General features: G+C 44.5%; 1 protein-coding gene across 1 annotated transcript; it reads left to right on the forward strand.

Moving 5' to 3' along the window:
* Nucleotides 1-6322: 6322 nt before the first annotated feature.
* On the forward strand, nt 6323-7048 carry LOC141435049 (uncharacterized). The gene has a single exon (XM_074097569.1). The coding sequence runs from the start codon at nt 6323-6325 to the stop codon at nt 7046-7048; it is 726 nt and encodes a 241-aa protein (XP_073953670.1).
* The last annotated feature ends 4902 nt before the right edge of the window (nt 7049-11950 follow it).

Genomic DNA, 11950 nt, shown 5'->3' on the forward strand with positions numbered 1-11950 from the left:
AGATCTAAATGCTACGTACCTGGTGAGCTTACGGCTCACCTGTTAGCCAAAATCGAAGTTCGTATCGTACCGTCCCGCTAACGCTAATATTATTTCATAGGAGAGCGAGAGGGACGGTACGATACGAACTTCGATTTTCGAATTTCGTAGTAGCCCTACTGATATTGTGATCAGTTGATCACCGATATACCTATAGAGTGAGCGAGAGAAGCTCAGTGCCCTCTTAAGCCGTACAGTTTGCTTTTAAATCCGTAACAACAGACGTGGAGTTGTGAAAAATGACCTCACATTTTCTATTATCCAACAATGGAGTATTTTATATTGCGATAGTACAACACCAAGTCAGACGTTTCCTCACCCATTGTGGCTTCTGACAGTAGAATTTGTTGGTTTTAGATTTCTTTAGAATGGTTGGTTCATTGTACGAAGGGATTGCATTTTATTCCTTTAAGCTCAGATCAAATAAAAACTAAAGATAGGGCGCTGCGAACAACGAAGTGAGGCCGGTCAAACTACACCAATCCGTGTGCTAACACAGTGGCACGCAAACACTTGCAACCAAACTACACCAAAACTTTATTACTTAACATAAAACGTCAACACTAGTGTTGCCATTATAATATTGCAGTTACCCTATTAAGTATTTGGTAAAAGCCGCCTATGTAATATATATATTTTTTTATTAATTCTATTCTTTATTAACACGGCTTAAAGCGTGAGAAAGTGACACGCAACGTAGTTATTAGGTTCTTGTAAAAGTTTATCAACGCTTTTTATTGTAGTAACTGTGCCGAAGGCACAACCTTTTTTATGTGAATTTATGTTTTTATACTTTTTTTACCAATTTTGAATAATTTTGTATGTTCTATTTGGCAGTCTGATTAAAGATACGTACGAGTTAACACGTGTTTTGTATTTAGTAGGCTCGCAGACCCTTAAGGCCCAGTTTTAGCCCTTAAGGCACCAGACCGTAACATTTGGTCCTTCAGCTAAAGTGAGTGAACTAGTGAATCAACAAGCCCATTTTTTCGGACGAAGAAACAGGGAGTACACACGAATAAAATCTATTTGGTGAGTAAAAATGGTCGTAGAAACGCGCGCTAGCGCTAAGAAGCTCGCTGCAGCCCCGGAAGGTCCGTCGAGTGCGGAGAGGGAGGATCAACCGTCCGCACCTAGCGGCCCTCTCGCCGTGTCGGCGACCGCACCCCCGGCGACCTCCCGGCCCGCGAGCACGACCACGTCCCGCTCTTCTACGGAGGTACTAGTACAACCGTCCGCATCTAGCGGACCTGTTGCCATGTCGGCGACTGCGCCCCGGGCGACCCCCCGGTCCCGGGCCGCAAGTGCGGCCACGTCCCGCTCTTCTGCTACAGTGGTGGCCAGGCGGTTGGCCGCGGAGGCGCATCACGCGCGCCGCCTTGCCGACTTCGAGGCGCAACAGGCGCAACGTCAGGCCGACTTGGAGGCGCAACAGGCGCAACGCCAGATCCAGCAAGCACGCCGCCAGGCCGACCTAGAGCGTGAGGCTGCGGAGGCCGAGTTGCGCGCAGAGCTCGCTGCTATAGACGCAGATGAAAGCCGGCGCGGCTCAGTTTTTTCCAGCCGCATATCAGTTCAAGATTGGGTCGACAACAGCGTAGGTCATCGTGAACATGGGGAAAATCTCGGCCATGATTCTGATTTCAGATTTGCAGACCCTGAAATCGGGCAAGATGAGCTCCATAGTGCCATGTTCGTGCCTAAACGAGACCCGCTCGTGCAGGCCACCGGCTCTACGCCGCAACACAAATTCCTAGTAAACGCTGCACCACCCGGCGGAGGAAGCTCCGCGGCCGCCGCCGCGGAAATGACGCAGCCCCCATCGGACGTACCGCAGCTTATAAAATCGTTGGATATTTTAATTTCAAATGTAAATAAAGTTGTACGTCCTGATAAAGCTTGTATAAAACTGCCTCAATTTGACGGCAAGTCACATTTAGACTGGTTGACTTTTAAGCGTGTTTACGATTCTACCGCGAGCGCTTATAGCCCGGTCGAGAATCTAGCGCGCCTAGGTGCTGCGCTGCAGGGCGCGGCGCGCTCGGCCGTGGGCGCGCTGCTGGTGTCGGCGCGCGAGCCCGGCGCCGTGCTGCGCGCGCTGGCGACGCGCTTCGGTCGGCCCGAGCTCGTGGTGCTGCGCGAGGTAGCCGCGGTGCGCGCGCTGCCAAAAGTCAGCGATGAAGGTAAGGATTTCGCTATATTTGCCTGCCGCGTCCGTAACTGTATAGAAGTAGTACGTTTGCTCGAGCAGCAAGATTATTTGCGCTCGCCTGAACTTTTTCAAGCGCTGATTACTAAAATTACACCACTGCTACGGACGCGGTGGATTCAGTACGCGGCATATCATGATGCGAATGGCGTTAGTAAATTGGAACTATTCGCAGATTTTCTAGAGTACGAAGTAGATTTGCAGTCAAGGTACGGCGTTATTTTTGAGCCATCGGCAGCGCCGACTCTGTCGCACGCCGCAGACATTAGGCGGCCTAAAGATAAAATTCATGCTGTTGTTGAAGGCCAGCGCGCTAAGTCCGCGTCATCAAGTAAGGACCAGCCTTCAACGGCAGCATCGAACAACGTTTCTTGCTGCATTTTATGCAGTCAATTGCATAGTTTAGTTGACTGTAATAAATTTAAGCATATGTCAATCGATGACAGATGGCAGTTCGTCAAAAAGAATAGAGTCTGTCATCGTTGCTTAAAGTTAGGTTGGCATAGATTAAATTTTTGCAAGGCGAAAAGTCAATGTAGCATTGACGGCTGCACTTTCCGTCATCACGTATTGCTGCACAACCCGAATCTCGAGCGAGCCGCAGCTGCACATGTCGGGGTGGAGGACGACGACGACCTGTCATCGTTGGCGGCCGCGCGCCGCGCCGAGCCCGCCGCCGCGCCTGTCGTTGTCGAGTCTTCTGCCGCCCCCTACAGCGCCAAGTCTCAGTGTGATGAAGTGCTCACACATACGTCAACTTCCTATACCTCCAGCGCTCCTTCTGATTTGCGACAGTTTTCACCTAGGCCGTTGCTGAAAGTAGTCGCGGTTACTGTGTCCGGCCCGTCTGGCAGCGTAGACACCTACGCCCTATTAGATGACGGTGCCACAGCCACTTTCATTGACACAGAAATCGCGGCCAAATTAGGTGTCACCGGTCCTCAGAAGACCATTCATTTGGACTGCGTGGGTGGCTTACGAAAGGAGACGACGGCGCAGTACGTCGATTTTCATGTGAAAGGTCGCAGCTCAAACGAGATTCATTTCGTTCGCAGGGCTAGGGCAATCGCAGGTCTAGGTGCTGCCGGTCAGTGTGTTCGACAGCAGAGCGTAGCCAAATACCCTTACCTTTCCGACATTGCCGATGAGTTTTGTTACGGTGACGTAAAGCCTACTATTATTATCGGTATCGATAACTGGTACCTCACTGTGGCAAAGGCTATACGAAATGGTAGCAAAACTCAGCCGGTCGCTATTCGCACGGCTCTAGGTTGGGTTTTATTCGGTTTTGGCTGTAGTACGACCGCACCGGTTGACTTTGTCAACCACACTTCTCTTTGCGAAACCGAGCTCGGGCAATCGTGCGATCGTTCAGAGTTAGAGCTGTTAATTCGAGAGCAATATAAACTCGACTCTATCGGCATCTCCAAGCATGAAATTCGCTGCGCTAACGACGACCGCGCCGTTGAGATTGTCGAACGCTCAGCTAGCCGGTTGCACGACGGTCGGTTTCAAGTAGGGTTGCTTTGGAAGTCTGACAAATTATTAGTACCTGACAGTTACAAACTTGCTTTCTCTAGGTTTTTAAATCTAGAGAGAAAGATGACCAAAGACCCTGCCTATGCGCAAAGATACCGACAGAACATACACGACATGCTTCGGAAGGACTATGCTGAACTGTGCACGGAAGTGTACAACGCCAAGTCAGTAGTTTGGTACTTGCCTCACTTCGGCGTAGTCAATCCGAACAAACCAGGTAAGTTGCGTGTCGTGCATGACGCTGCGGCAAAGTCGCAGGGCTCTTCACTAAACTCATTTTTATTGACGGGCCCAGACCTATTGCAGCCCCTTCTGGGTATTTTATTGCGGTTTCGGGAAGGGAGAGTCGCATTAACCGCTGATATTCGCGAAATGTTTCCACAGATAAAAATTAAACTTGAAGATCGAGATGCTCAACGGTTTTTGTGGCGCGACAACCCAACCGAGCCGATAAAGGTCTACCGGATGTCGTCAATGATTTTCGGTGCAGCGTCTAGTCCTTTTACAGCTTTGTACATTAAAAATAAAAATGCTACCGAATTTCAGGACAGCTACCCTGATGCAGCCAAAGCCATCGTTCTCGATCATTACATGGACGATTATATGGGCAGTCTAGATACGACAGAGCAGGCGGCACGCCTAGCTGCTGATATCTACGCTGTCCATAAAAACGCGGGCTTTGAGATGCGCAGTTGGGTTTCAAACGACCTCGAAGCACTGTCGTTGTTGCCGAAGGAGAGTTTGCTAGAGTTGCCTGTAGCAAACGCTAGTTTAGGAGTAGATTTAGGTAGTCTAGCAACGCCTGTTCGCACTTTAGGTCTTATTTGGAGGCCCGCCGCCGATACCATCGGTTTTAATATCGGTGTAACGGAACAGGAGTTGCCCAAAAAATTCACAAAACGTGAAGTGCTAGCGCACGTCATGCGAATTTACGACCCACTCGGCATCCTTGCGCCAATCGTTGTAAGAGGGCGTATTATGTTTCAAAATGCATGGCGCAAAGGTCTCGACTGGGACGAGAAGCTCTCTCAAAGCGATACTGCCGCGTGGAGCCTCTGGTTTGAGGATTTATTGTCAATCTCCGACTTGCAGATCCCGCGCTGGTACTCAGTGAACGAGCTTCATATAGAGAAATGCGAACTTCACATATTTGCAGACTCTAGTGAATCTGCCTATGCCGCAGTTGCGTACTGGCGATTTCTTTATACTAACGGCTCTGTGAAACTCGCACTAATCTGTAGTAAAGTACGTGTAGCGCCTTTAAAACCAGTATCCATACCACGTTTAGAGCTCCAAGGCGCTCTTATTGCAGCACGCCTTGCGACGTCGATCTGTGAAGCACACCGATTAAAGGCATCGCGAAGAGTCTTTTGGTCTGACTCCATGACCGTTCTAGGTTGGCTTCGCAGTGACGCACGTTCTTTTAAACCTTTTGTTGCACACAGAGTGGGCGAAATTCTTGAGGCTACTAATGTCAAAGAGTGGCACTGGGTGCCCAGTCACTTAAACGTAGCGGACGACGCGACTCGATTGAAACGCACGGCGCTAACTCAAGAATGTCGCTGGATCTCAGGCCCTGAATTCCTGCTCTCTTCGGATTGGCCCAGCGAACCGCACGTTGCCCAGACCCTTGGCCAAGACGAATTGAAGCCATCTTTTGTAGTGAATTTCATTAGTGATGTGAACATTGCAGCACCAATTTCAGCCAACCCACGACGTTTTAGCTCTTGGTTTAGGTTGGTGCGTGCCACCGCTGTAGCACATCGCTATTTAACAATACTTCGTAAGCGTAGTCTCCGTCAAAGGGGTTTAGACGTAGCTAACTTAGTACGATGTGAGGGGGGTTTGTGCACCTTTATGTTTCAGCCCATGAACGCCTCCTCGCAGGCACCACCCCTGGTAGAGTCTGACGTGTTGACGGCAGGCGACATTCGCCTGGCAGAGGCACACGTTCTCCGACAGTCTCAGCTGGACTCGTTTTCGGATGAAGTAGCGCGCCTACGTAGTCAAACTGGCCAACACCTGCCACGTACCAGTCGTCTAGCCAAAAGAGCCCCCGTAATGGGTGATGATGGTTTACTCCGACTGTCCAGTCGCATCGCTGCAGCTTCTGGAGTATCCGAGGATATTAAACACCCTGTCGTCCTCGACGGTAAACACCCTTCTGTTCGCCTTCTTGTGGAGCACCATCACCGTCGCGCCGCCCACGCCAACACAGAGACTGTCGTTAACGAACTTCGACAGCAATTTCACTTACTCAGCCTACGAGAAACTGTCCGATCCGTTGCCTTTAAATGTCAACTATGTCGCATACGTCGTACTGTCACATTCCAGCCGCCAATCGGAAATTTACCCGAAGCCCGACTGGCCCATCACCGACGTCCGTTTACCTTCGTCGGACTTGATTATTTCGGCCCAATTCAAGTCGCAGTTGGCCGCAGGCGAGAGAAGAGATACGTCGCTCTGTTCACTTGTCTAGTCGTTCGCGCCATACACCTGGAAGTTGTTCACAGTCTGTCTGCTGACGCAGCGATTATGGCCCTGCGGCGTTTTGTTGCTAGAAGGGGGACACCTACAGAGATATGGTCAGACAATGGGACCGCCTTTGTTGGTGCCAACAGGGAGCTGCGGACACTCTACGCGAGCGCCACTTCTAACTACGCAGCTAATGAGAAGATCAATTGGCGATTCCTGCCACCATCAGCTCCATTCATGGGTGGAGCCTGGGAGCGCCTCGTGCGCAATGTCAGGACTGCTCTTCGAGTTACCCTCACCGAGCGCGCACCGTCAGACGAGGTACTGCGCACCCTGCTGGCTGAGGCTGAGGCGCTAGTGAATGCGCGGCCGCTCACGCACGTGTCTTCCGATTCCACCAGCGAAGAGGCTCTCACCCCTGCCCACTTCCTGCTTGGCGCGTCATCTGGTCGACCGATTCCTGCGACGATGACGGAAGCAGATCTGCTGAGCAGGAGCAGCTGGCGCAGAGCAATGCGGTTGACGGATCACTTTTGGCGACGCTGGGTCCGTGAATATCTACCTACTCTAGTACCGAGATCAAGCAACGGAGAAGCTCCGAACATAGCAGTAGGAGATCTGGTCCTCATTGCCGATGGCAATTTGCCTCGAGGATCATGGCCCAGAGGACGAGTGACGGCGTTGTTCCCTGGCAGAGACGGCATAGTCAGAGTGGCGGACGTGGCAACCACAGCAGGCGTGCTTCGTCGCCCCCTTAAAAAGTTAGTTCGGATCCCGGCTAACTAAAAGGGGGACAAATGTGCCGAAGGCACAACCTTTTTTAAGTGAATTTATGTTTTTATACTTTTTTTACCAATTTTGAATAATTTTGTATGTTCTATTTGGCAGTCTGATTAAAGATACGTACGAGTTAACACGTGTTTTGTATTTAGTAGGCTCGCAGACCCTTAAGGCCCAGTTTTAGCCCTTAAGGCACCAGACCGTAACAGTAACGGTATCAAAGAGTTAAAGTAATTAAAACGCTATTAAAACGATATTCAACGGTAACGATATTTTTCTAGTATCGGGGTACTAAGAATTATTATGGTAACACCGGCCTACGCACACATGTTTATGAAACCGGCCTCACCGGGCGTTTGACCGCGCTCCATCTTTACTTTTTATTTTATCTGAGCCTTTAAGCTAGCGTTCAAACCTAAAATACCTTTTATTTAGTCTGTTTGCCAGAAGTTGCTTAAATTTAAGTAAACTAAAAGAATTTTTTGCTCACCCGCGACCTATGATAGCCAAGTTTATGCAAGATATGCGTGTTCATGCAGTTCCTCCACGTCTTCAACATTGACGCCTGACTAACGCCTGATTCAAAAAATATTTAAAATATAAGTAATTAAATTTTTACCGATAAAAACAATAATTTTGTCTCCACACACATATCTAAATACTCTAAAATGCATTCAAACACCGAAAATTATGAAAAGTATAAACATAAACTGTTTTGTTGGAAGAAGTTTATTTTCTGTGTAAACAATAAGTAATTTGCATAGGTAATCTTTTTGAATAATTTAAGAAAATACTCTAAAATGCATTCAAAAACCGAAAATTATGAAAAGTATAAAGATAAACTCTTTTGTTGGAAAATTTTATTTTCTGTGTAAACAATAAGTAATTTGCATAGGTAATCATTTTGAAAAATTTAAGACGTAAAATTTTAACAAACGACTTTATTTTTAATTATTTTTTTTTTTAATTTTGGTTCTTCAATTTCAAATCTTGATCAGTCCAAAACGGGCATTTCAAACTAAAAATTTCCCCAAGCTATGATTCCCCCAAATTTTCCACTCTACATTAATAGCGGAAACTTTTTAATTCCCAATAACTCAAGCTAAACAGTTTAAAGCAATAAAACTCCACCGCCGTCGATGAAACTCCGAAACCTTAGGCTGCTTCAAAGACGTCCCATAATTTCTTATGAAATTTCCATCAAAGCAACAAGTTTCATAACACTTTTGGACTAAAACTTTGGGAGATTTCACTCGGATCGGTCTAATTGACGAGATAGAGTCGTCAATTGTTTTAATTTGAATTAAATGAGGATAGGGAATGCATGAATTTTGACAGCTGTCTAATGGGATAACTTTCATTGTAAATTTAAATTGAAAATAACATGGATAATCTTGATTTGTTCTTTCTCGAAGTAGAGCGGTCAAGCTATGCAACTGGTCGCACCGGCAATGAACATTTGTAAGATAACCGTGCAGCTAATTTTCCCGTACTCTCTCCGCTTGGAAAATAAAAATAAACAACGCAAACTCAACTACACTCGGAACCAAAACCTAATAACCTAATATTAATACTCCGGACACGTATTTTACCTCTCTCCGAGGCATGGTCGGCATCCGAGGCATATTTGTTACGATTTCACATCTAAAGTTTAAGACATAGGATAGCTTTATCCCGGACATTAATTGTATAGTTCTCTTGGACGCGATATGAATCAGTTATAAACCCGCATTCACCAGAACGGTATTAGTTTTACACATTTTATATGGTTGCATTCACATTTATCTGATGCAGTGTCACAGTATATCAAGTTTCCCTACAGTAATCCGACGGAGACGTCTAGACAGAGCAATCGTGCGGGGTGTGAGGGGAGAGACGCGGGTGGGAGGAGCCCCAGCTGCATACTTCGCCGTTCTTAGTAGCTTGGGGCAAGTCTTCTAGGGCTATCCCTTTTTTTTACATTTAAATTTATAGTAAAATTTATTATGGTGCATTTACTGTGAGTGCGTGCAAATCATCATCTCGCATAAATAAGGAACTAAGATTTCAACTATTTATATAATTTATACTTATTTATTTTTTATGTAAATAAATTCAATAACAGGAACTTTAAGTCCGTTAAGTCTAGAAACCGAAAGTATTTGCCGGTTACTAATCTATGAAAGTATATTTTGAAGAAAAAAAATGTTTTTTATTTCAAAAAATGTATAACTTTGATACTTCTTATCCCTAGTAAGTTCTTATCCCTAGTAAGTATGCCACTCCTAATTCATTTTGTTTTATATAATTTCGCAAAACCAATATGTACCGATTCGTGAAAGACATCTACCTTCCAAATTTTAAAAAGAGAGAGAGAGAGACAGACAGAGACAGACAGAGAGCATCACAGCACAACACGACAGATAAATGTGAATGCAGCTTTAGCACTAGCAGTCAAAGTCACGGCCAACAGATAGTAGGTATAATATTATACCAACATTTAACCGTCCTTTGTTCAATCACTTAACTTACTTAGCTATTTTCACTATCCTCAAGAACGGTATCTATCAAAGATGTATTTAAGATAGCGGACATAAGCTTTTTATCTTGTACTAATTGTAGTTTTTGTTGACTTTACATTATTGTCATACAAACCACACATTCAAGTTTCAAGTCGAAACCATTAACCGTTGAAGAGTTTGATCCTGTGGAGATGATCCTAGCATAACTAACAGAATATGACTACCAGATTGTTGTATTGTTACCTTAAATAATTATACCAAAATTGCAGATAAAACAGAACCTGTAAGTGGTAAAAAATGGTTAGAAAATGTTGAAACCTCTGTTCACATACATTACGTATTGTACACCTATTTTCTGTATCGCTTTCTATTGCGGTGTAACTACAATAAAGAAGAATTGTATTGTAACTACTTACATGCGAACGTAGCAAGTTAATTTATTATTATAAAAATAGTGGCAAACTACTTTGCAGGTGGTAGGACCTTGTGCAAGGTCCGCCCGGATTGCTACCACCATCTTGCTCGCTAATCCTGCCGTAAAGCAGCAGTGCTTGCAGTGTTGTGTTTCGGCGTGGAGAGTAAGACAGCCGGTGAAATTACTGGCACTTGAGGTATCCCATCTTAGGCCTCTAGGTTGGCAACGCATCTGCAATACCCCTGGTGTTGCAGATGTTAATGGGCGGTGGTGATCTCTTACCATCAGGAGACCCACTTGCTCGTTTGCCATCCAGTCGAATTAAAAAAAAAAAAAACTTAACGAACACGAGTAGTGGCTGAGCAATACCTTATTTATTAACTAAAATCGGACGAGTAGTCTAGATGCTACGGTGGATTATACGGAAACAAACATAAGTATAGACTGCTAAAATCGTTACTATTCCTTTGGCTTTGCCTTAGTCGACTCAAAAAATACATATTTACTAAACATTATTTTTAATTCTTGGACCAGAGCTCTAATATACAGCATGTGACGCCGCCACGTTTTGATGGGTGTCCATCACTTCGGTTCAGTACCACCCGCTTTTGCGTGAGCGAACAGTTTGTCCTCATTTTCTACGTAACTGTACGGATTTGGTGGTTGAATAAACCTTTTTTTTATTTTTAAAACCGTTTCAGAGTTAATGTATCGTGAATAAATTAAAATTGTGTTATATATAAACTCGTTTAATTCGTGACTGTGATACATTTTAACTATCGCAATGTCACAAATGCCATAGGCTATGACCTTTTAAGGACCTCGACTCGTTACCGTACTATATTCATAAATGCTATCCTATTTATAAACCGTTTTCCGAATATTATTATTTATATTTATTTATTATTATCAAAGACGTAATCAAACCTAAACTTTATTAATGAACTAAAATAATTTCCTTGCTCACCCGCGAACTTACGATAGCTAAGCTCTAACAACTGGTAGCATGGTGTACGGTTGTGTCACTCTGAAGATGAGCTCTGGTTGAGTTCGAAACGCGTCAGTGTAGTGTGGTGGTGGTGATAGATGGGTTTGTGTGATTTGTGTGTGTTCTTACAGTGTGGAGGTGGAGGAACTGCATGAACACGCATATTTTGCATAAGCTTAGCTATCCTAAGGTCGCGGGTGAGCAAGGAAATTATTTTAGTTCATTGATATGGACCTCCGCAAAGTAACGCCTGATTCATAAATTATCTAAACTTTATTTATTGAACCAAGACACTAGTGACAGTATTAAATGTCAAATGTAAAAAAATGGGACCAGTATAATACGAATAGTGCTGCTCTCTGATTTCGGTTTTCGACATTATAGCAAATAATCAGTAAAACGTAATATTTTATGGAATCAAAAATAAAATTAAAGCATTAAATATTCTATTTTCTATAAGCGTTGAGCTTTTAGGCAGAACTTGTTTAGAATCAAATGAAATTTAAACATCTACAAAAAGTCGAAAAATCTCCTAAACGGTCGCATTTTCATTAGACCCATTTTACCTTTTTTAGTATTAGAGCGTGTGTTAGTAGTACGTCACAGATCCGTTCATTATCTTAACCTTTTTACGTACTACATAGGTACTTACCGAAACTTTTCGGTGATTACCGGTTGTGGCACATCAGTATTTATGAGATGAAAAAAAAAACAGATAACACATGAAATTTCATTTAAGTATCTTGGTTTAATTAGAGTATATCAAACTAACTCGCGAAGATTACTTTTCATTGTTGCTGACAAAATAAAAATTAGGTATATTTCAGCGTTCTCTTAAAAATTCTACGCCTAATCACCCAAAAAGTATGCACAAAAGAAACTGATACGGCTTAACGATCTTTTTTCCTACAGCATTCATTGAAGACGTCATTAGGTACGCAAAGTTCTCGCTGTGCTGAAAATACGCCTGGAATAGGCTCTTTCACTAATATCGTAATCCAGCC

Source organism: Choristoneura fumiferana, chromosome 14 (genome assembly GCF_025370935.1).
Source record: "Choristoneura fumiferana chromosome 14, NRCan_CFum_1, whole genome shotgun sequence".
NCBI classification, from domain to species: Eukaryota; Metazoa; Arthropoda; class Insecta; order Lepidoptera; family Tortricidae; genus Choristoneura; species Choristoneura fumiferana.